The sequence below is a fragment of the Manacus candei genome, unplaced genomic scaffold, assembly GCF_025592945.1.
Source record: "Manacus candei isolate 608988 ecotype Guabito, Panama unplaced genomic scaffold, ASM2559294v1 h1tg000046l, whole genome shotgun sequence".
Lineage (NCBI taxonomy): Eukaryota > Metazoa > Chordata > Aves > Passeriformes > Pipridae > Manacus > Manacus candei.
The window spans coordinates 16,747,900-16,771,569 of NW_026138094.1; the positions used below are offsets into that span (position 1 = coordinate 16,747,900).

The 23,670-nt window shown below is 59.0% G+C and overlaps 3 protein-coding genes across 3 annotated transcripts in view; 1 reads left to right on the forward strand and 2 right to left on the reverse strand.

Annotated features, from left to right (window-relative positions):
* Window positions 1-1,094: 1,094 nt before the first annotated feature.
* On the reverse strand, window positions 1,095-8,840 carry PDIA3 (protein disulfide isomerase family A member 3). Its single transcript, XM_051796761.1, has 13 exons — window positions 8,580-8,840; window positions 8,396-8,474; window positions 7,601-7,718; window positions 7,118-7,225; window positions 6,121-6,250; window positions 5,526-5,642; window positions 5,016-5,141; window positions 4,396-4,578; window positions 3,757-3,865; window positions 2,830-2,958; window positions 2,344-2,423; window positions 1,778-1,835; window positions 1,095-1,494 (listed from the first exon to the last, which is right to left on the reverse strand). The coding sequence occupies exons 1-13, from the start codon at window positions 8,747-8,749 to the stop codon at window positions 1,375-1,377; spliced, it is 1,527 nt and encodes a 508-aa protein (XP_051652721.1). The 5' UTR covers window positions 8,750-8,840; the 3' UTR covers window positions 1,095-1,374.
* Window positions 8,841-13,785: 4,945 nt separating this feature from the next.
* Window positions 13,786-23,181, reverse strand: CKMT1A (creatine kinase, mitochondrial 1A). Its single transcript, XM_051796769.1, has 9 exons — window positions 22,929-23,181; window positions 17,433-17,631; window positions 16,962-17,057; window positions 16,624-16,845; window positions 16,014-16,099; window positions 15,008-15,131; window positions 14,705-14,839; window positions 14,252-14,377; window positions 13,786-14,036 (listed from the first exon to the last, which is right to left on the reverse strand). Exons 1-9 carry the CDS (start codon window positions 23,075-23,077, stop codon window positions 13,920-13,922), a joined length of 1,254 nt encoding a protein of 417 aa, XP_051652729.1. The 5' UTR covers window positions 23,078-23,181; the 3' UTR covers window positions 13,786-13,919.
* PPIP5K1 (diphosphoinositol pentakisphosphate kinase 1) overlaps window positions 22,941-23,670 on the forward strand; it is a 47,436-nt gene continuing 46,706 nt past the window's right edge. Inside the window, exon 1 of the mRNA XM_051796718.1 lies at window positions 22,941-23,066. The gene's annotated coding sequence lies outside the window, so the exon portion shown is untranslated. The remainder of the gene's footprint in view (window positions 23,067-23,670) is intronic.

Sequence of the window (23,670 nt, forward strand, 5' to 3'; positions counted from 1 at the left end):
GTGGGACTCCTGCTAGTCTGAGGTGCAGGGACCATTGGACATTAAATGCTCCCCCCAGGGAGCCTCTAGACCTGTACTGGGCCACAGGGCACCTGCGAGAGCAGCAGAGCACAGGAGGAAGATGTTGTTTGAGCTACTGATGCAGCTGGGGAAGAAAGTGGTGTACTGCACAGCTGCTGTAGCCAGAGTAGTGTGTGCTAAGCCTTGTATGAGCTACTGTACCTGGAGAATTCTAGCAGTGATAAATAACGCGCCCAGCTTTTTGAGTTGTGGGGGAGGAATCCAGAGATAGAGCGAGCTTTGGCTCTTGCCCTGGTAACTGCTGCCACACAGCAGTGCCCTCTTCAACTTGCACGCAGCACAAGAATCCAGAGTCAGGGCAACAGCCCCTCCCTGGTCAGCCCATCTCACTCCTGCCTTTCCCAGAGGACAGTAGGATATTCTGGTCGGTCGCAGCCCACACCACCCAACCGCAACACAGGGTTTATTCCTCTCCCTCCTGAAGAGTAACTCAGCTATCAGCCTGTTTCCTACCAAGAGACAAAATGGTCTTACAATTAACTGGTCTTAACTGCCCTCACCACAGCCAAGCACCTGGCTATGAGAAACTCTCAGCCCAGGCCCTACCTGTGTTTGGGTAGAGTCTGTAGGAAGTAGCACTTCTCCCCTACACCTGACTACTTCTGCACCAGCTTCAAAGCTCATTTATTTCTGCTGCTGAGCAAGCCCCATGCCAGCCTGCTCCCTGTGCTTGCACTGCTCTGATCCAACAGTTACAGTGAGCACCACGTTCCTCTGAACTCACTGGGGCAGCACACAGACAGCAAAGGCACTTGTGATCAGAGTCCCAAAGCCCAAAATGTGTGTAAATGTAGCACCTGAAGCCCAGCACACCGGGACAGTTGCTGCTGCTATGTTCTGGAGGGACTGTGGTAGCTGAGGAAGGAGGAGAATAGGGTAGATGGCTGAGCTCAAGGGTTAGGAACAGACGTGTGAGAGCTCACTGAAGGGAATGACTCACAGCAGAGAGCTGCTGTCTGTGAAGAGCAGGATCCCAGTGTTAGGTATGACAGGTCACCCCAGGACAGAGACACTTGGTCTTAAGGGGGTCGTTTTATTGTTTCACTTCTCCAAATGTACAAAAAAAATTAGAAAATAACTGTACCCCCCACCCTTCCCAAACCACAAAACAAACCAGTCTGGGGAGCCCAACAACAGTGCAGCTAAGAGACGGCAGGAAATTAAACATTACTAGATACAGCAGCTGAGGGCCATCAGCCCATTGGCTCTCCACAGCCCAGAACTGGCCCCAGTCTGCCCAGTGCTTCCCCAATTCACAAAGAGCTCATCCTGACCAGATAGCAAGTGGGTACTTTACAAATCCTCCTTCACCTTCTTCTTGGATTTCTTGGATTTATCTTCCTCCTGCAGCACAGGAGTGTTGGTTGCCTCCCGCTTCAGGTAGCTGATGAAGTCACTCACTTCTCTGCCCCCCTGCAGAAAACAGATCACAGTGAGGCAGGGCCTGTACCCGCCCTGGGCTTCCCCTCTGCTGAGAGGGGTTCAGGTGCCAGGCAGGAGACCCAGGTGACTGCAAGCATAGCTCTCCCCAGGGCCTGCAGCATGCAGTGCAACATTCCCAGCAGGTACCACCAGGTGTGTTCCCAGGGCAACAGGACACAGAGCCACCCCCAACTCCAGAGCGGCTTGAGTGTAATTTGGACACCCGGATGCTCTTCACTTCTTTATAAAGCAGCAAGAACAGCAAAATACTCACCTCATACTTCTTTGGACTCTGCTTCTTGCCAGCTGGAGCAAAATAGATGGTGGGGAAGCTGGGGAGAGAGAAGGGACACCTGAGCTCCTGACATGCTTTGATTTCCGTCAGACCAGCCCATACGGAAGGGATTTGCACCCCACACTGCCCTGGTTTAACATGGCACAGCTTTGGCAGCTCTGAGGCAGCAGGTGTGGCCTCCAAGGGCCTGGCCAGGTCTGCAGAGCTCGCTTAGCTCACAGGTCCAAGTTTGCTGGCTGACTGCTTTTGGAACAGCAAGTCCAGATTTGTTTTCACACTGCCAGGAACAGAATCACAGCAGATTCCAAAGCAGCAGGGCAGGCCCCCAGGCAGAGCCAGGACACCAGAATCCTGGAGAATCCAGGCAGATCAATGTCCTTTTCTTCCACTCTTCATTTCTCCAAATCAAGCCATTGCTCAGCAGTTGCATGTCAGTCCTCACACACACCCTCCCTGTGAGGCTCTTCCAGCTCTAGTGCTGTAGCCGATGGCAGACAGAGCCAGACCCACCCACTAACACATGGAGTCACAGCAGTCAGACCTACCCTCGGACTTCATAGGGAGAAGGCACATCATTGGCTGTAGCGTCCATTTTGGCAACGATGATATTGGGATCTTTGCTGAGCTGTGGGTAGAATGAGCCCATTAGTAACCAGTCCCAAACTCCAGGAACCCAGCAGTCAGCAACGGCTGGGATAGCAGTGTCAGAGGACAGCACACATGAGATGCCATCTCACCATCCCTCCCCAAATGGGAGACTATCATCATGCAGATGGAAAAGATCCAAAAAGAAGCTTGGCCAGTTGAGGTCAGTCACTGAATCAGCCACAGCCAAGGGCAACAGACTAAACCTACCACTGTGATTGCTACCACAGATCCTGCTGACGGACATCTGCACTCACCAGATGCCAAAACTCCAAGTCCTCAGGAAGGCACAATTATGTCCCATTATCACAGAGGCTACAAACAACCTGCAGGATTGTTTAGTGCTGCAAAATTCTAGTTCACTTTTGCAAGAGTTCCAGACCTACCTTCTCCCCCAATTCTTTGTATTTGGGCTCCAGATTCTTGCAGTGGCCGCACCATGGTGCGTAGAACTCTATCAGGACATCTTTGTCTTCTGCATTAACAATTTCATCAAAGTTCTCAGCCACCACCACCTGTAAGGTGTGATCACACCAGTTAGTTGCTTCCAAGTCAGGTATGAGGCTGTGACATGACATGTTCCACACACTCCACCCAAGCCTGGGCCTCCCACACCTGCACAGCAAGCAGCAAGACGACCAAACATAGCACTCCTCATCCTCAGCATGCTGATAAAAGTTTGCTATAACGTACCAGCACTACCTGCAAGTGAGGTCTGCACATGGTCTCCATGCAGGAGGAGGACAAAAACATTTCTTTTTAATCCCAGCAAGTTCCAAGCTGAGGAATCAGCCTAGCAGGGCCAGCTGAGGCCATGCCCATCCCCTCAAACACAGTGATTCTCACTCCTGCATGAGGGCCTCACCATAAAGCCATGAGAGGAAATGCTCTTACTCAGGGCAGAATTGCCTGGGAGGATGAAAGGCAGTTCCCAAAGACAAGATGAACACAAAGCTCCCTAAAATAGTGCAGTCACAACCAGCAGGAAGGCCATGCCACCAAGGGAGCACAAGCCAAGACAGCAGGCCTTTGCATAATCCCTGGAAATCTGGATGATGCTGCACTTGTGAAGCACATAGCTGTTGTGCTCAAGCAGCAGTTACTATGCTAAAAGAACAAAACAGAACCCAAACTGCAAGCTGAACGTCTCCCTTGCCTCAAAAAGCTGCAGTGCAACAAGGGAGCAAGTAATTCCTCCATCTATCACCGCAGAGGCTCCTCGAACTGCCACCATGCCACACTCACAGTACTCCACCCTGGCACTGGCTGGAAGATGCTGCTGAACAGTCTTCACATCCACATGCAGCACTCACCTTTACAGGGCCGTCATTGCTTTCAGGGATAGGCTCTGATTTCAGGTACTTTTTCAAGTTTCCATCAACGTAATCTTGCAGGAATCTCTCTAGAGCCTTTCCATCACGGCTGAAAGAGAAGTGATATTACAGCCATCATCACACATATAGGATGAGAGAGAGAAACTTCCAAGGCTGATTTAAGCTCCTTCCACCCACACAACAGATGCCACCTGCATCTCTGACAGCACCAGTCTGGGCTGGCTTAGACCCCAGAACAAGTGCAAGGATGCCCTTAAGGGCTCTGACAGGAGGCTGGATGCACATCCCATTTGAAGTTTTAGGCTTCCAGCACCGTTTATTTTTTCAAGATAAAAGGTACAACTATCTCCTTTGCCTTTTATTGCACCCTAGTTCCTAACCAGACACTTTCATATCTTTAATTAAATTCCCCCCCTTTGTATAAGAGGAAGGGCCGCAAGCTCTCTAGAGAGCAGGAAAACACACGAGCAGGAGCCATTTTGACCCAGCAATCATTTCTTCCAACCGCATCATTCAGCTTTCCTGTTTCCTCCAAGCTAACAAAGTATCATCTGGTCAGAGACTTGTAGACCAAAGTCCAGCCAGTGAGACTCAACACTAACAAGTTCAAGAACTCACGAGAACTCTTCTTGCATGACGTATTTATCTCCTTTGGCAGTTCTGATGGCAACAACTGGGGCCTCACCCACGCTGCTGTCCAGACCAAACTCGGAAAGCTCATGGCCAAAGGTTTTCCGACTAGCAACAGCATAAGAAAGTTTATGGCCGGCATCCAAGAATTTCTTTGCAACCATCATAACTCTGAAAGGAAAAAATAACAAACAAAAAGACAAAGCATTATTTCTTGGAACATTTTCTTACACGTGATGTAACACCCTTCAAGCTGACGTGCATGCTGGACAAGGAATTCAGTGGCACAACGTGCTCTGCAGAGCCAAGTCCTGTAGAAATGGTGCTGAGAAGCAGAGCAGTAAGCTTGTGTCTATGGTGGCCGAGGTGAGTGTTGTATGTTTTCATCCTCCACCCTGACTGCATGACCCCGGTGTCTCAGGCATTGGGGAACACGAAGGATGGAGTTGCACACCACAGCAGCAAGGCGGTCTGTGGGAAGGATCTAAGTCCCTAAGGACCAGGGATCCAAGAGCAAGCAGGCAGGGTTTCAGAGACTGTCACTCAAGCGACGGAACCACAGCAAGACAGGAACATCGCAAGGCCGATTCACCCTCCACCCCTCCCACCTGTTGCGCCAGTAGTTGGATCCCTTTGCGTTCTTCTCATAGTCCACATCGTAGTATGCCACCAGCAAATCCTTGCCCTGGATCAAGTCTTTGTTGTCTTCAGTCATGTGTGGGCAGATGCCAAAGCTGTCAACGAGAGAGGTGTTAGCAGAGCCCATGACCCCAGAACAGGCTCAACACAGCACACTTGCTTCCCAGGAAGAAACACTTGGTTCATTCCTATACCAGATTATTCTGAGTTAAATCTGCATCTCCAGCCACATCAGTGGCTAAAGTGATCTAAATAAGGCCAAAGCTGGCACACTTCTCATAAGTTCAGTTTTTAAACAGAAGCATGGTTAGAATATGGAGACTGCATGCCAACAGCCAGGCCAGGATTTCAGGAAGGTGTCCCCAAAGGGGAGCAATGCCAAGACATTCAGCACAAAGTGGCAGCAATGCCAGCTAGGAAAACAAGCTCTGACAGGGACAAAGCCAGTCTGTCATGTCTGCTGGTGAGGAATCGCTCACATGTTCTCCTGGATGAATTTCTTGATCTTTCCACTGGTGATTTTGTCTTCTGGGTACTTGATGGAGCTCTCCTCAAACTTGTTGGTCAGGCGTGGAGGACGGAATAAGACTATACCTCTGGAGGGAAACAGGTATTGTGAATTAGTTCAATGGGTCCCTGGGAGTCGAAGGACAGCAGCCAGATGATGCAAGAGCTCATTCTCCAGAGACTATTCCCGCTCACCATTCATAACTCAAACAACACTGTCTAGCTTCTTGGTGGCACTACTACATTAGATGTACCCGTCAGAGCCTCCTCTATGATCCAAACAGGCCACAATGAGAAACAACCCCCCCCCATAATAAGCAATGGGGAAGCAAAATGCCTCCATTGAGATATTTCCCATCCGCAGGCAGATGCTAACCTTCCAGAGCCTGCAACCATTTGCGCTTGTCTACCTCAACTCAAAAAAGACAAAAAGGATACACTACTGGCAACTGGGGAAGAAACTAGACCTTAAGCTATGTTCACAAAGTGAACCCAGCTAACAACAAGAATCCACGAATCTGTTCCAAATGCCTCAATAACAAGAAAGCTTTCTGTTAAGTAACTTACTCTCCATCTTCTTCATACTTCTGCACCAGCTGCTCCTCGGAAGTGTGTGCGAAGCGGTAGTTGTCCCTGAGGCTGTTGGCTGCTTTCATGAACTCCGAATAAGCATCCCCGGATGCATCCTTAAAGAAGCCTGGAGCAGAAAGGTAGATGACCCCAAACTGACCCAGCTGCAGTCCCTCTGCAGCCCTCAGCATTTTTCTCTACAATGCACTGAAACATCACTCCTGAATAAAGTCTTCCAATGTATGTTCAGGCCTTCACCTTTCACTGTTTCTCTCCCACTGTTTTGAACCTCCCTGCACTCTATCCCTTCCAGTAGAAGAAAGTCACTCAGGAGTTGCTCATCTTGGTCATTCAGCCAAAGGTAACTGTCCACTGAGCACCCAAACATCCACTGGTGACTGTGTGACACTGCCAGTGGTAACAACTGCCGTTAGCACTTCATAACAGTAAATTTGAGGATGCTGATCGATACTCATCTTCAAGACAGCACACCTGATCTGCACACCTGCTGTTGCCACTGTAACCACAGTCACATGACCTGATGCCAACAGCCCCCCGGTGCCACCAGAGCCCCAAACGTACCCTCCAGCACCCCAAAGCTACCTGTTGTCAGTCAGCCAAGAAAGCAATAATCTTTGGAATATACTACAGTGCTGGAGGAGGCATCACAACCAGAGGGTCAGGGGGAAAAAAAAAATTTGGAAGGAATTCTCAGGGTCCTCAGGTGCAACCTCCCATTTGAAGCAGGACCAGCCCCAGTCAGACCAGGCTGCTCAGAGCTTTGTTCAACTGAGTTGTGGAAGTCTTCCAGGTTGAACTCTTTGAAATCCCTCTGGGCACATCTTCCAGGGCTTTATTGTTCTCATTACCAACAGCTTTTTTGCTTGTGTCCACCTGGAATTTCCCTTGCTACAGCCTGTGGTACTGCCTCTGATCCTTCCACACGAGCTCCCAGAGCACAGTGCTCATTTCACACTGCACTACCTCTACTCACCCACGACAGAAGCATCTTTATCGCCAATGAACTTCTCAAACTCAGCCACAGAACTGAGAGCCACTGAAGCAGGTCCTGCCTGTTTCTTAAGATGACTGACAATCCCATCTTGAAAGAGAAGTAAAACAATTAACGGGATCAATACCAGATTCCACAAGACACTTTTCAAGCTTCCTAATCCAAAAATTGTTTCTACAGAATCCATACATGTCCCCACTATAATAAACATGTGAACTGAAGGAGTGCTCCCACCAGCTTCATACAGGAACTTTCTAGCATCTTGGGAACTAGGAGTTAAAGTGGAAACCTTCACAGGAAAATAAACATCCAGGGCTTTGCCAGCACAAAGAGTTCTGAAAAGGGCAAGAGAGTGGTGTATGTGTGGGTGGGAACCTTCTCTGTATCCCTGGACACCAGGCTGTTACACGTGGGCCTGCCTCCTGCAACAGTTCAGCAAGCCAGGCACTGCTGACCAGCTCTTACCTGCTGTCCTGGGCCCATCATAGGTTCCTGCCTCTTCTCCATCTCGAAAAATCTTTAAGGTAGGATATCCACTGACTCCATACTTGTTACAGGTGTTTGAGTTTGCTGTACAGTCAACCTAAAGGGAGAGAAACCTTTCTATTCAGATCAAGATCGAGCCCTGACACACCCAACCCAGCCAAGGGACTAGAGAAATCCATCACATGGCCCCTGGTGCTGGATAGCCCAGACTGGGAAGGAGTTAGCACAGGTGTAACGAGAAGCCTAGAAAAATATTAGAGGAAATAATGGAAAGACAACTTTGGCCATATACACACAAAAAAATATTAGAAAAGATAGTTTCTTGTAACCGATAACAAGGAATTTCTCAGCACCTTGTCAGTACAAAAGAGTTCCCACAACACCTGAAGAAAGCAGGCTGACTTGTCCAAGAGTCCATGCCAGTTCCCATAAAGGAAGCGAGAAATTGATTTGAGAAAACTCTACAATTTTGTGGCAGAAAAGAAAGCTCCTGGTCAGCAACCCTCACTGGGTAGGAGCAGCATGGTGCTCGCTCTCCACCTCATCACACAGCTCACGGCAGGCCTCCTCCTCCAGGCTGGGGAGAGCCCTCGCACACCCAGCACACTCTCCGCACACCAGCTGCGCGGCTGCAGCCCTGCAGGGCTCCACTTCCAGATGCTTCCTGGACTTCAGTGCTTCACGCAGACGAGGCCCGTCGGAGCACGCCGAGCCCCGCAGGGCCGGACCCCGTCCGCCGGCCCGCTCCGCCCCGCTGGGGGAGCCGGTGCTCACCTTCACGAGAGGCACGATCCCCTTCAGCCGAGTCGCGGCCGACTCGTACTCCGGCGCCAGCCGCTTGCAGTGCCCGCACCTGGGGGGACGGGGGGGTCAGGCCGGCCGAGCGCCCGGCCCGCCCCGGCCCGACCCCCCGCCCGCCTGGTCCCGTCGCCCCCGCCCGCCCCGGGTGGCCCCTCACCAGGGCGCGAAGAACTCCACAAGCACCAGCCCCGGGCGCTCGGCCAGGCCGCTCTCGAAATCGGCATCGCTGAGCTCCACCACGTCGGAGGCGCGGGCACCGAGGGAGAGCAGAGGGAGCAGCAGCAGCGCTGCGGGCAGGGCCCGCGGCGGGGGCCGGGGCGCGGTCATGGCGGCGGGGCAGCGGACGCGGGGGCAGCGGGAGCGGCGGGTCCGAAAGCGGCGGCGGCTGAACAGGCGCCGGGGCCGCAGCCGGAAGTCCCACCCCCGCAGCCGGATCTGCCGTGTGGCAGCTCCTGATTGGGCGTGCGTCACGCGGGCCCTGGCCAATGGGCTGCTGGCAGGGGGTGGGGTCTCTGCAGCCGGCCCCGCCCCTCTCTCACAGCGGCGGGGTGGGCGCGTTCGGGAGCGGCGGGAGGGAGGGGGGGGGAAACGGGCGAGAGCCTGGGGCTGTTCCCGCACAAAACTCCAAATCTGTCTCCCAGGGCCATCTCCCTTCGCAGTGCGCCGGGCAGCTCAGACGGGCCTTGGGGGACAGTGCATCAGTCGGGGGACAGTGCTCGGTACCCCGTTTCTGCCTTGCCATCCGTTTCCCCTTGGAGTCCGTACACTTCTGCCCTCCCTCGTCCCCAGGTCCCTCCTGCTGACCGCTGAGTTTCAGCAACTGCCCCCGCTGTCCCCAGAACTGATGATCGGGGCCAGCCGGCACCGGGTGCTCGCCACTGGCACGGGGCCAGCCTGCTGGGCCGTTTATGGGTTTTTTGTCACCGATATTGAGCTGTACCGGCCGGTCGGCCCCGGAGCTGCGGAAAGAACTCGGGTGACGTATCTGACTTCATCGCCGCCTTTGCGACAAAGAGCCCTGGACCGGGACCGCGTGCCGGGAAGGGCTGTGCCGCCGCCGGGCCGCCGCCCGCCACCTCCCGTCAAGCGGCCTCGGGGCCGGCAGGGGGCGCTGCCCACCGCGCGGGGGCCGGACGGGGAGTGAGTGGCGGGGGCGGGCCGGGCCCAGAGCCCCGGGCCGGGCCCAGAGCCCCGGGCCGGGCCCAGAGCCCCGGGCCGGGCCCAGAGCCCCGGGCCGGGCCCAGAGCCCCGGGCCGGGCCCAGAGCCCCGGGCCGGGCCCAGAGCCCCGGGCCGGGCCCAGAGCCCTGGGCCGGGCCCCGCTGCTCCCGCCCGTGCCGGGTTCCGGCATCAGTAATGCGTGAGCTCGGCACCGTCTGCGGCGGCGGAGCCAGCGCCGGGCTCGGGTTACAGGCTGGAGGCTGTGTGCAACGACAGCGTCCCTGGGCTGCCAGCGTCTCCAGCTTCACCATCTACCTCTACTGCACCCTCTTCAACAGCTCCTGGATCTCCGGACAGCTCCCACGGGACCTGGGGCCCGCCTGTGCCAACGCTGCCTGGTACCTCCCTGCAGGCGAGTGTGGCTCGGCGTGGGCGCAAGCCTGCTGTGGGAGCACGACCCTGACCAGTTCAATGCCACGGTCTGCAGCAACACTTCCCTGAGGGAGACCCCTGGGCCTCGGCAGGCCTTGATGGAGCGGCTCTGTGCTGACCCGGCCCGGGGTCCAGCGGGGGCTGGGTCCCTCAGGCACAGTGCCTGCCCACTGGGTGCAGTGGCACCTGCCCAGTGGGCACTGCCCACTGCCCAGTGGGAGGACACCCGGAGTTGCTTCCTGAGAAGCTGCCTACTCTGGGGCACCCAGCTCTGCCGTAGCAGGAGCCGTGAGGTGCTACCCACCGATCTCCAGGCCCAGTTCTCCCAGCAGTGTGGCTGTTCCCAGTCCTGGGCACAGATGCCCAGTGCCTCAGAGCCTGGAAGAACAGCTCCCTACTCCTCCAGGGGCCAGAACCTTGTGGGCATGGGGGAACACTCCCCTCTTGGAGCTGTGCAGGACTGTGCGTCCCAGCTGATTCCAGGAGCTGGTGTGCACCAGCACCTCTCTCCTGCAGCCTCTGGGACATCCCCAACCCATGGCCAGGGCACACTGCCAGAGTGCCCTGCCCGGTGAACACTGCCTGCTGCAGCAGCTCCGGGTACTCCTGCCCCAGTCCCCATGGCTGGATGCTGGGGACCTCTGCCCAGACCTGGCTGCCTACCTGCTGGGGCTGGCCTCACAGCTCCCACCATGCTGGGAGGAGGCTCCAGGCTGGGCTTCCCACCTGAACTATGTCCTGCATCTGCTTGACCGCAGCCTCGCCCTGTCCAGACAAGAGGAGGTTGGGCAGGTGGCTGGGGAGCAGCTGAGCGAGGCCATCCTCCTCACCAGCCTCCTGGATAACACCTCCTTCTGGAACTTGCTGGGGGCAAATGCATCTGCAGGCATCCTGCAAGCCATGGGCCAGTACCTGGAGTGGGAGCACTGGGCTCGGCCAAGAGGGAGCTGCTGAGATGCTTCAGTGTGAGTGGGGCAGTGCTGGGGCAGTGAGCGAGGGCCTCCCTGGGTGCGGGGCAACGTTTGGGGTGATAGGCCCAGGAGCCCTCCTGCTGGCTGCTGGGTCAGGCAAGGGTCGGGCAGGGGCTCAGGCCACGGTCCCTGGATTCTTGTCCAGTACCAGCTATGAGGGAGAAGGACTGGTACATGTGCCCTCTTCCCTTGCCTCTTGGGTCATTATCCTTGTAGCAAGGCTGCCCAGACCCAATATGGGGGAAGAATTGGGCAAAGAGCTCTGGGGAAAGGCGTGGGTTGCATACGCAGTGCAGTCCTGCTTTCTTCTGCATCCTGTGCTCTGGGATCTGCTCCAGGACTGTGAGGGTGCTCCTGCCTTGGAGATCCTGGTGCAGGTACTGCCCATCTTGGAGTGGCTGTCTCCAGCCCATCCAGGACCCTGCGGAGCATAGGGCCTGCTGGCCCCTGTGCTCCTGCTGCCTGGTTGCTGAGCTGCATTCCCTGCAGGAGTACTTTTAGATATCAGAGGGCACCTTCCAGGGTCTGCTGCTCAGCATGAGGCCTGAGGCCATGCAGCGATTCCTGGCTTTGCTGCACCACTCCTGGCACCATCTGCATGGAGAGGTGGTCAGGTGGGCTGGGATGGGGCAGAGAATGCAGAGCCCATGAGTGGTGGAGCCTTGTGACTGGGAGGAAAGTGCCTATGGGGAGGTGTACAACATGTGGGGTTATGGCCCACAGATGGTGCATAAGACCGTGCACAGGACAGCCACAGAGTCAGTGCTTAAGAGAGTTCAGAGCTCCCACATGTGAGGGGTTGTGGAGTCTGTGCATGGGGTGTGTGTGTGCAAAGCCCCGTGCAGGGATGCAGAGCCCATGCTATGGGGTGTGTGGGTGCAGAGGCTCTCTCAGCCGTGCGTGACTCATGCCTTGGGGTTCTGTCCTGGAACACAGCTGAGTGCCACTGGGCCTGTCCTGTTGCTCAGGGCCATGCCTTTCCAGTGCTAGGGCTCACACAGCTTCACAGGTGCTGCTGCCCGTGCCTGGGGAAGAGGTGCTGCTGGCACTGGCCGTGCTGCTGCTCTGCAGGTTGCCCCATTTCACTCCCTAGCCGTTTGTCAGCCTGTCACAGTTCACCCCCTTCTTGGCTGTGTCTGACATTGCGAGGGTCCCACCAGCCCTCCTGGCCAATGAGAGCATGTAAGCAATGTGGGGTGCTGGGACTGTCCACACATGTGGTGTGGCTGACTCCAACCACTGCCCTGTGTCACCACTGTCTGCAGAAGCCCCAGCCTGGCCCCATGCTGCCCTGTCCCTGTGAAGCCCCAGCCCAAGGAGGCTCCGCAATAGTCATGACCTGTAAGTAGACCTTGAAGTGCCGCTGAGTCCTGGGCTCTGCGGGGCCTGGGTGTGGTGGTGGTCTCTGGGGTGCCTGTTGAGGCTTGTGTGGTGTTGCCATAGCTGTGTCCCTGCGCTCTGTCCCCACAACCTTGCTACCCTGTGGACCCACAGTGCTCTCCTGATGCGGGGGCAGAAGGCTGCCTTTGCCAGGCATCTGCTACAGGCCCCCTCCCTCAGAGCCGTGCCCACCTAGCCCCTTGGCTTCCTCCGTGCCATCCCGCTGCTGCTGCCCCACTTGCCACTGCTTTCTGCAGCTCACACCCCAGCAGGTGGGATACCAGCTCCAGGACCCCCACACAGGCTGCTCTGCCCAGTCAGCACACCTTTACCCCGTGGCAGGTAGGGGTTCCAACCCTGCACCCCATGAGCTGGGACCCCTGCACGCTCTGTTCCCTGAGTGGGGAATCCCACCCTGCCCAACCCTACCCTCCTGATCCCACACCCTGCTGGCTGGGACCTCTGCACACCCTGCTGTTCCCTAGGCCTTTCTGCCGGTGTGGTTTGTCCTGGCCCCTCTCCCCACATCTGTGTGGTGCTGCCCCAGGACTTGCTGAGCAGAGACACAGTTCAGCAGCTGCTGCAGAGCCAGCGGGACTGGGAGCAGAGCGAGCTGGGACACCTCTGCTATCCCCCAGGCATCCCAGGTGATAACCCCAGCCTGCAGAACGTGTGGGTTGCCCCACTGGTGGCAGTTGCCAGGCCAGAGGACCAAGGTGAGACCACGCACTCCCCTCCCCAACCCTGTCCCCATTCATGCTGGTGCCCTCTCATGCCCTGCCCAAACATTTTGAACTCTTGCTGCCCAGTGTCCCTGTGCTGTTTGCACCCTGGGCTGCTGTGTCCCCCTTGTGCACCCTGTGGTGGGTGCTGCAGGGGCCTTGGGCTGGGGCCAGCCTGCTCAGGCTGGCTCTGCAGCCCCCACACCCAGCTGTGCTCACATGCGTGCCACCTTCCCCAGTGGCATGCTCAGCTCTGACCAGGCTTTCTCTCTGCAGGCAGGAGTGGAGTCAGGCCCCATCTGGCTTCACCATGGCTCTCCGTCCTCTTCCTGCCCCACTGCTTCCTGTGAGCATCCCAGCAGTGAACTCATAATGGTCACAAAGGTTGAGCTCGGCTCCCTGCTGCCTGCAGTGACACATGGCCCCAGAGCACCTTTTCATGTGCAGCCTTGACTATTCCAGCAGCTCCTGGCACTCTGCCGCAACTCCTTACCCACATGCAGTTCCCTAGGCCAGGGCAGCCCCAGTGGTCCCTCAGACCTTTTCCCCATGGCAGCAGTAGCTCAGGGACATCCTGGGGAGGGCTGCTCAGGACAGGCATAGGAAACCCATACCCCAGTGGTGCCTCTGCAGGGGGACAGGGTGCTTGGACTCAGTGGGGTACTGGGTGCTGGGGTAAGGAGGAGCCCGAGCCATGGCTACAGCAGCGCATGTTTATGGGATCTGACCTGGTGTGTTGTGGGTAACAGGATGCAGCGACATGCTGGGCACAGAGATCGCACAAGCTACAGGGGGACCGGGGTCCCACAGGGCTGGCGCTGCCACAGTCCCACTCAGTGCCGGAACTGCGGCAGCGGCGAAGGGATGCGGATGTCCTGCCCCTTCTCCAGCCGCCGCTCACAGTCGATCAGGTAGTTCACACCGTCTATCACCAGCTGTACCAGCTCCACCTGCACCAGGAGCACAGATGTAATAATTCAGGGGCTGTCTTCAGAGCCACACCAGCAAGGCACCTGGCTAGCCCCGCTGCACACAGGGCAGGCACTGCTACCCCCAGCACCCACATGCTGGCCCCAGCATACAGCCCTGGAACTGCGTGGGTGCCATGGGCCCATCATGCACACATACTCCAGAACCTCCCTCCCCAGCTCTGCCTATCACCCACCTCTGACTTCCCCAGCCGGTCCAGGTTGGAGATGTCGAAGATGCCCCCTGTGGCAGCAGTGTCCACACCGCCCGTCCCACGCTTCTGTAGCCGGAGGTTCTCCAGGATCTTAGGGAAGCGGCTATCCTGGTGCCCAGAGAAAGTGTCGGTGCTCAGCAAGACCAACAAGGGAGTCAGGGTCAATGCTCCCTGGAGCAGCCCCCTGCCACTCACAGGACCCTGTTAGTGGGTCACTGACAGCACACAGAGCCCTGCCCTGAGCAGACCCAGGCTGACACCTGGGATCTGAGCCTCTTCCTTCAGCCAGGGATGCAGGCATGGGCTGGACCCTATGCCTCCTGAGGAAACCTGAGCAAGGCCCGGGGCCAGGTCCCATGCAGTCCTGCACCTCCCATGTGGCTGAGCTCCCCACAGTCTTAGCCTGGCTCCCCACAAAACTGGCCATAGTAATACCTTGCTGAGCAGTGGTAGCTTGATGTGGACACCCGCTCGCAGCCCCGTGCCCAGGTTGGAGGGGCAGGTCAGGATGTAACCCAGCCGCTCGTTCCACATGAACTCCCAGCCTCGCTCCTGGATTAGCCGCTCCACCTGGGTTAGAGATACAAGCAGCCATTCAACCCTGGCCACAGGGTGCCCAGCCCTGGCCACGGGGTGTCCAGCCAAGGCTGAGCGCAGAGGGCCAGCACTGCAGCAGCTCTTCCTGCCCCTCTCTGCCTGTCCACGGGGCTAGCACAGCACTGGCTGTTGGACGCTCACCTCCTTCAGGCCCCGGCAGAACCGCTCAAAGACACGCTTCATATTGCCCCCCTTCTCCATGGAGATGACACGTGTGTGGTCTTCCTCATTGATCCAGATCAAGAAGGTCTTCTGGTGGTTGTGCCTAGGGACAGGGCAGCATTCTTCAGCTGTGCTGGTGGCTTGCAGACGCCCTGTGCCCACCCAGCTGTGCCCCTTCTGCCACCATGGTGCCAGTGCTGCTTATGGTTCCAGTGTGCTGCCTGTGCCTGTGGCTGGGAGCATGTTGCCAGAGCCCAGCCTGGCAGCAGGGTGGGCAGCCAGCAGATGCTCCTGGAGATGGGCCAGTGCCCATCCACGTGAGCCGCTGTGAGTGACGGGAGCTGTCTCCAGCACTGTGCAGGCAGCAGGAGAGGACTGTGAGGCACAGAGTGCACACTGGGGGCTGTGTTAGGGGCAGCTGGAGCTGGGGACCATGCATGCCGTAGAAATGTTTTCCATATAAAGGCACAGTGCCAGCGAGGGCGGCGTGGGCGGATGCGTGTGCCGGCTGTCGCTCTGCAGGAGCGTGGGATGTTGCATGGCTGCACAGAGATGCTGGGAGGGAACAGTAAGATGTGACTGTGGCAGGACAGGTTTGGTGGCACGTAGAGTGTGCAGAGATCCAGGAGGAGCTCTGGGGATTGCCCAGGGAGCAGAAGCAATTACAGCAGCCTTAGAGTGCAAGGTGCTGTTGGATGGTAAGAGTGGGCAGGATTGACAGCAGGGGCTGGTTCTGCAGTCCCCCTTCCCAGGACAATGCTGTGGTTTGTGTAGGGAGCAGTTGGCTGCTGACTGTGGTGCACACAGGTGAGACCACAGAGCCCAGGGTGGGCACAGTCCAGGGGTACTGGTGCCACATGTGCTGGGGGTCTGCAGTGCAGTGAACATGGGAAATATGGGTGGCAGGGCTGAGACAGACAGATGGAGCAGTAGCATCCCCCCCTCTCTGCTCTGCTGACTGCTCAGTACTGGGACAGATCCTCACCAGATCCCTCGGGCGTCGGGCCAGTCCCGGGCCATTCCTGCTGCTGTCAGGAGCGGGGACACCGGCTTGTCAAAGAGGAAGTGATCCTGGAGGGAGGCAGAGTGCATGGGTTCACCAGGGTCGCATGGCTGGAGCCAGGGCACCTTCATTGGTCTCAGTGCTCCCTGTCTCACTGGTCCCAGCCTGCCACTGAGGTGATCCACTGTGGCTCTCCCAGACAGGGCACCCATGGGCAGGAGCCCCTGCCTTTCTGGCCTGGGAGGCAGAAGGCTGCTGGTGCACAGCCCACCCTATGCCGGGGGCCAGTGGGGCACCAGCCATGTGCCTGCCACAAGCCCGCCTTTCTCTGGACGTGGGCAGAGACATGGGGAAGGAGTCAGAAGGGGCCGTGAGCTGCTGGGGCTGTGATCAGACAGGTGGCTTGGGAGGGCTGAGCAGCACTGTGAGCACCCTCTGCGCTGTTGGGCAGACTCTCTAGGGCAGGGATCCTGGTCCCACAAGACAGGGGGGCTGGGAAAGGAAGATAAAACCTCCCAGAGAAGCAATGCTGGGGAAGGGGTCCTGCTCTGCATGCACCCAGGGAGGCTGGTTGGGAGCTGTACCAACTCACATCAATGAGCTGCTGTTGCTCCTTCTCAGTCATCTCGCTGAGACGGTAGTACCGGCCTGCCAGGTCCCCAGTGAGGCCATTCAGTGCGTCCACGGTCACCTTCTCCACCTCTCGCCGCTCGGCGCGGGTGCAGGCTGGCGGCAGGCTCAGCCCACGGATGCTGCGCCCCGTCCGGACCCGGGATGAGAGCACGTAGCGCTCATCAAACTGGCCAAACTTTATCTGGAACAGACAGGAGCCATAGGACGTTTATGGTGTGGCACTGGTGCTGGCAGGGCCCTGTCCCCAAGGCCCAGGAAAGGACCCCTGTGTGCAGCGTGGCTGTCCAGCCCACACACCTTGGTGGCGTCCAGGTCCGTGGTGTGCTTCATGGTGCGGGGGTTGTATCCGTTGTGCCGCTCCTGAATCACGGGGTCAAACAGGTCAGCAAACACCTGGAAGCAAGCGGGACAGTGTACAGTGCTGCAGACCCAGTGCTTCATAAAGCCCCTGCCATAGGCTCAGCATGGCCCCACTGCCAGTGTGGGGGACATGGCAGCAGGGGGGCTGCAGAGGATGGCTGGGAGAACAACATGTCCTGCAGTGCAAGCAATCCATGGGGCAAGTGGGGCAGAAGGCTGCAGGGCTCCAGGAACAGCTGCTCCAAAGGAGCCCTCTGTCCCATAGGGATATGTGGGGACCAGCCGGGGCCTTTACAGCTGTTCAGGCTGGGCAGGATGAGGTGGGCAGTAATGCCCCAGGCTGCTGGGTGTACCATGGGTACCAGGACTCCTCTGGCTGCTGCAGGTAAGGCTCTGGCTGCCACTCACCTCATAGGTCTCTTCATCGCCAGCTACGATACCCACAGTCTTGATGAAGGGGTGGCCAGGGTTGTCAACACCAGTCTGAATGCACTGGTCCAAGGTCCAGCCATTTGGGGTTGTCTTGTCACAGAGCCTGGCATAGATGGCTGGTGTCAGGTTGCTGGCCATGCAGTTGTTGTGCTTCCGGAGGTCGGGGTACTCAGCACTGTGGGAGGAGAGACAGATGAGTCCTTTGGGGCCAGGGGACTCCAGCACTTGTGCCAGTGCCCCTCAGAGACTCATGGGGCAGGTGTGAGCAGGGGAGGCTCAGAGAGGGGTCAAACTGCTCTGCTTGTCCACAGCAGCCAGGGGCAGGGAGGCAGTTACTGGCATTGCAGGGCAAGGGTAGGGAGCAGCCTGAGCTGAAGGTTGGCACTCAACCAGGACGAGAGTCCACGAGCAAATCTGGACCGGTCATTAGGGATTGGCTCCTTATCAGCCACGCAGAAGGTCCCCAAAGGCAGGAGAACCTGCCAGGTGAGCAGTGGGACCACATCAGTCCAGCCCTGTGCTGCTGAGCTGCCAGGGCAGCTGGGCAGCAGAGTGGGGGTCCCACTCCCCTTGCCCTCCCTGAGGCTGTCCCAGCACCAGCCTAAATGGAGGGGGCCTGCTCCCTGTCTGCTAGTGCAATGGGTGGGGGAGGCAGGGCTCATAGCCTGTGGGGCCCTGGCGTGCCTGACCCCTGAGGCTCCTGTCCCTCTGCCCCCCCCCCCCCGGATGCTTCGGGGCAGGAGATCAGCTGACCCCGATCTGCAGCCGGTGGGAACTGCACGGCCCCGGCACAGTTTATTGTATTAGGGGGACGCTTTCCTCTAATCAGCTTAGTGGGAGGCCGTCCCCTGACCTCATTCCCACTTTAGACAGGCTTTGTGCTTGTTCTGTGCTCATGGAGGGGATTGGCAGGGCAGGACCCTGACAGTGCTTGTCTTGGCCAAATCTTTCCTGCTGGGACCTGGTGCCTTTGCTTGCCTTAGTGGGACAGGACTGGCCCTTATCAGCCCAGGAGATCTGGCTGGTGGCTGGAGGGGGTCCTGCATCCCTGGGGACACCTGTCTCCCCTTCTGAGAGAGGCCTGCTTTGGGGATGACACAGCTTGAGGGGGATCTATGTGGGACAAAGGGTGCCTGGGCTAGCGCAGGTCTGGGTTGGTGGGAGCAGCTGTCAGACACCAGCACCAGCAGGAAGTCCTGACACTCTCCTGCGCTCAGCTTCTACTCCCGAGGGCTCACACTGGGCACCAGGTCTGGCTGCCAGCGCCGGCCCCATGCTGCAATGCAGAGCCTTGTGGCTGCCACCACCTCCTCCCCTGCGCCTGCAGGCCAAGGAATGTGCATTGGCCCTTTGCCCATGGCTTGTCTACTGCTTGTGGCTTCCTGTACTGTGTAGAAAGAAAGGGTGGTAAGGCTCACATTGTCTGTATTGTGCGGATAAGCACTGGCAGCTCCAGCCAAGACGAGCACAGGGAGGCATTTGCTCCAGGCAAGAACTTGTCTCAGGGCTGAGAGCACAGGGAGGCATTTGCTCCAGGCAAGAACTTGTCTCAGGGCTGAGGGCTGCTCCCAGCCCACGCACAGACCTGTGCCCTGGTGAGATGCCCCAGCTCAGAGGCTGATGTGGTGTGGATGGGACACAGCCTGCCCTGGTCTGCCCCACTGCTCCTGCTACCATCTGCTGGCCACCAACCCACATCTTCCCAGGGTGACACACATAAAAAGCATTTGCTGATCAGAATGGGACACTTGGAGAGGTTCCTCCACTGCCCCAGCATGGGTCATGCTGCCGGGCATGCCAGGACCACCTGATCTGCTTTCTACACAGCAGAGTCTGCCCAGGAACAGCAGAGATTGCCAAGGGAAGCCAGCTTATTCCCAGTAGGCAGGATACTGCTGTGGGTTGAAGCATGCTGTCTGCCATGGCCGTCCACACATTCCCTGAGGTGGTTAGCATCCAAACCCTGAGACTCCAGGCTCTGCCTGCAGGTGCTGTGCCTGCTGCAGTGCTGACTGAGTGCCTGGTCAGAGTGCACCCTCCCCTGAACCACAGCCAGTAAATCAGGGCAACCTTTTCCCAGCCTTTCTAAAGCACCCGAACTCAGATGGATGATGCCAGGGTGAAGATCCTGAGCACCTGTTGCTGTGCTCACCACGGTGCCACAGAGGCAGCAGGGGAGGATGCCAGTCACTGAGCCCAGGCTTTGTCCAGGCTGGAGGGCTCTGGCAGTGGCACCGCCTTCCCACTGTGTGGTCAGGGTGTCCAGAGTCCTCTGTCACAAGCGTGAAGGTGATGCTACACTTGGCCTTACTTAGGCTGCCTTGGCCCCTTGATTTTGGTCCCCGAGGCTGGTTTTAAAATTATTACCCTTCTAGCACCATATTTTGTTACCAGTGCCACAGCACCAACCGATATCTTGAAGGTCTTTTCCAACCTCAATTCCATGATTTCACAATTCCACGGTTCTGTGGTAGGGTGGGCTTGTCCCTGGCTGCAGAGGCTGGAAGCGTGGATGTCTGCCAGAAGCACAACTCAGCGCTGCTGCCTGCGCTGTCCTGCCCTCACCTCAGCTCTGCTGTCCTGCCCGTGACCTCGGGGTGCAGCCGCCCGCAGCAGTCACCCTCTTTGCCCTTGCGCGAGCAAGTGTCTCAGCCCGGGGCAGACCTGCTCAGCACCCAGCAGGGATTATTAGCCTGTCCACTGACTGGCAGCCTCTCTGGAAGCGACAGCCACCTGCATCTCACCATGGCTCTTCATCGCTAATCTGGCAGCCTCCAGTGCCCTTCCTGGCATCACAGGCTCGTGGTGCCCAGGCAGCGCCCACTGCACGCGGCCTCTGGAGAGGTGTGGGGGCACGTGGGGCAAGCAGCAGACCCCGTGTGGTGGTACAGAGTCAGGAGCTGGCAGGTTGCTGCAGGCAGCTGAGCATGAGGCTTGTTTACGCAGGGAGGAGGGGGCTTGGGCTTTGTGTGGAGACGCTTTGGCAGGGAGCCCCAGCATGACCGCCCAAACACGGTGCCCTGCCTGCTTGGCAGCAGGCACATGGTGCCCCTATTTCCTCAAGGGGAGAGTGCCTGTGCCCTCTCAGCATGGCCATTCATACTGCAGTGCCTCTGACAGGAGGCTGTGGAGTGGTACTCAAACCCCTTAGGGTTGCTGCCAATGTCTCTCATTTTTTAACCTAAGACTAGGCAGAATCCCCGGCGAGTTGGCTCATCCCTGCAGAGCGAGGTGCTGCAGCTCACCCCTAAGGCTCTGTCTAGGCTCTTTTCAAGTGTCAGCACTGTCACAAAACCATTCCCAGCTGAACATGATCCCCCAGGAGGCTCATTTTAGAGCTTCTCAACCGTTTTCCCACCTTGATTTCATCCCCTCCTGACCTGATGTCTGTGGCTCTGCAGTTGTTCATAAAGCTGGAAAAAACACGCTCCCCTTGGGAGGTGGATAATTCATAACATCCAGCCTTTGTCATTCTTTGAACTCTCTCCCTTTCCATCCCCAGATTTCCATGGCCCAAAGCAGCACACTGGAGCCCCAGTGCCAGCTCCCTGCCAGCACTCCACACGCGCAGAGCTCCCAGCCTGCAATGCAGCGCCACAACACACTGCTCTGACTGTCGGCGTTTGGTGCAGGGATGGCAGCAGCTGATGGTGTTCAGAGCAGCAACGTGCTGCCTCCTTCCCATCCTGCTCTTTCCCTGTGCTGAGTCTCTGCTGGCCTTGGGATGTGGAGGAATACCCAGTCCTCATATTCTTGGCCTGACTCTGGGAACTGCTAGGCCAAGCAGCTGGTGCCAGTGTGAGGTGGAAGGACTGGCCAGTGGCTGCCATGTCCCTCTTCCCTCCCAGCCCTGGCCCTGTTCCTACCCTGCCCAGCCCTTGTGAGGCACAGACAGCTCCTGCCTCCAGTCCCGTCTGGTGCCTTGGCCCTCCATGCTCAGAGTGGAGGGCCATGCTCTTTAGAGCTGGCAGCACAGGCACCAGGCAGGACCAGCCTCTGCCTCTCCCAGCCCTGCTTCCTTATCACCACGGCAAGCAATGGTGAGCAGAACCATGGGAATGCGGAGCACCTGGCTCTCCCAGGCCCGTCTGGGCTCCCTGTGGCAGTTCCTGGCAAAGAGCAGTTTGGAGGGGAGTGATGCGAGACCTTCTGGTCTGAAGCTTGAACCTTAGCACTGTGCTGCAGCTGTGACACTTATCTGGCTTAAGGGATCAGGCACTGGGCATGCAAATAGGACTGGGGCTCTTGCAGAGCCAGAATTACCTCAAAAGCACCTCTAAGCTGGGCTGTGGCCGTACATGTGCCTGCCTGGCCTGGCTCGAATTTGTGCCTGCCTCCCAGAAGTCCCGATTGCACATCTCAGGGCTCATTGTCATCCAAAATCTGCTCACAGGCTGGGGTGGCTTCTTCAGCACACGCAGGCCCCTTCAGTCCTCCCTTTAAAAACTGGCCCAGAGAGGGAAGGGCAAGGACCTGCCAGCAAAGCTTTTCCTTTCAATAGAGGAGTCCCTGTCCCAAAAGCAGGCGCGTGGGAAGGCTGGAACAGCCAGATGAGGTCGGGCCAGGAGCTGCTGCCAGTGCCTGGGGGCTGCTTCGACACCAGCTCCCACAGTCGGAGCTCTTGAGTGTGCTACCAGGAGGACAAAATGGACCCTTTGCTCCATCCTGTTCCTACCAGGACACTGACAAAGTCTCTCCTGGCTTCTGTTGGACCAAGCCTGGGGTACGTCCCCGCTGGCCCTGGCTGTCCCAGCTGTCCCCCCCCAGGCTGGCCCGTCTCTCCAACAGCCCTCATCTCTGCCCTCCCTGGCATCCCAGGAAGTCCCCTGGGACCCCCAGCCCTGCTGCCGGGCACTTTCCCCCCTCCCTCTCCCGCGTATCTCGGGCTGCAGCGGCTTGTTCCGGTGTTTCGGGACCACGCAGGGCCGCCCGCAGCCCCGGGGCTCCCAGCCCCGACTGCAGCTCCCACAGTCAGGCCCCGGACACGGGGATGCGCTCGGGGTGGCCCCCGCAGCCCTCATGGCCCCTGTCCGCACGGGTCCCGCGAAGGGGTCCCGCGGCAGCCCCCACGAGCCCCGGGGAGCCGGGACCCGCGGCCCCTGCGGGACCGTGCCCGGGGCGTGGTGGGGCCGGTGCCCTTGTGCGCGGGGACGACGGGGCCCGCGGCGCCGGTGACCGTCAGCCCGAGGCGGGACGGCTCCGTCCCACGCGGCCGAGCCCCGCCGCCGCCCCCCCGTCTCCCTCGCCGCCCGGAGCCCCGGGGCCGGCGCGGACTCGGTTCACGGGCCTCCCGGTCCTCCCTGCCATGGACGAGCAGCGTCCGCCGCGCCGCTCCCATGAGCTGCTTCGGGACTCGCCGCCCCGGCTGGAGCCGAGGGGCGGCCCCGGCGCCCTCCCCGGTGCCGGTGCCGCAGGGACCGTCCCCCGCCCGCCGCCCCCCGCCCGTGCGCCCTCGCCGCCCGCGCACATTACCTGGGCGGGTATCGCCGACGCTGACGGTCGCCCGCGCTGATCGAGTCCCGGGCGAGCAGGAAGCCGGCGGCGAGGGAACCGGCGCCCACCATGGCCAGGAGGCCGGTGGTGCGGCGAGCGGAGAGAGCGCGGGCGAAGGTGCTGGCCATGGCGGAGCGGCGGAGCGAGCGCGGCGGAGCGAGCGCGCCGGGGCGGGCGGCGGACGTGAGGGGAATAGGAACGGGAATGGGAATGGGAACGGGAGCGGCGGCGGGGCGCGCGGGGGGGCGGGGAGCCGGCTGGGCACGGGGGGGGCCGGGCAGCACCGCCACCTGCTCGGCCGCCCCGCCCCGCCCCGCCCCACCGGGGCCGCCGGCGCTTTCAGCACCGCGCGCGGGACAGCGCCGGAGGGGCGGCTGCGTCGGGCCGGGCCTGCTTCTCACCGAGAGCCACACCCCGGAGCCCCGTGCCGCGCCCTGTGGCGGTCGGTGGCGGCCGGGTGAAAGTTCGTGCACCTGAAGCCGCGAGCGGCGGACGCGGCTACTCCACGGGATGCGGCCCTCAATGGGTCGCGGGGCCGGGGGCCGGTTCTCGGAGGTCACCAGCCCTCACACAGTGCTCTGTGCCCGCCGCACCGCGGGACCGCACCGGCGGGGCAGGGAGCGCACCGCGTTCGCCGCCGCAGACCCCGCGGGACGGGAGGCGCTGGCACACCGCCGGGCCGCTCCGGCACACGGGAAACGGCTGCTCGGTAGAGCCGCGC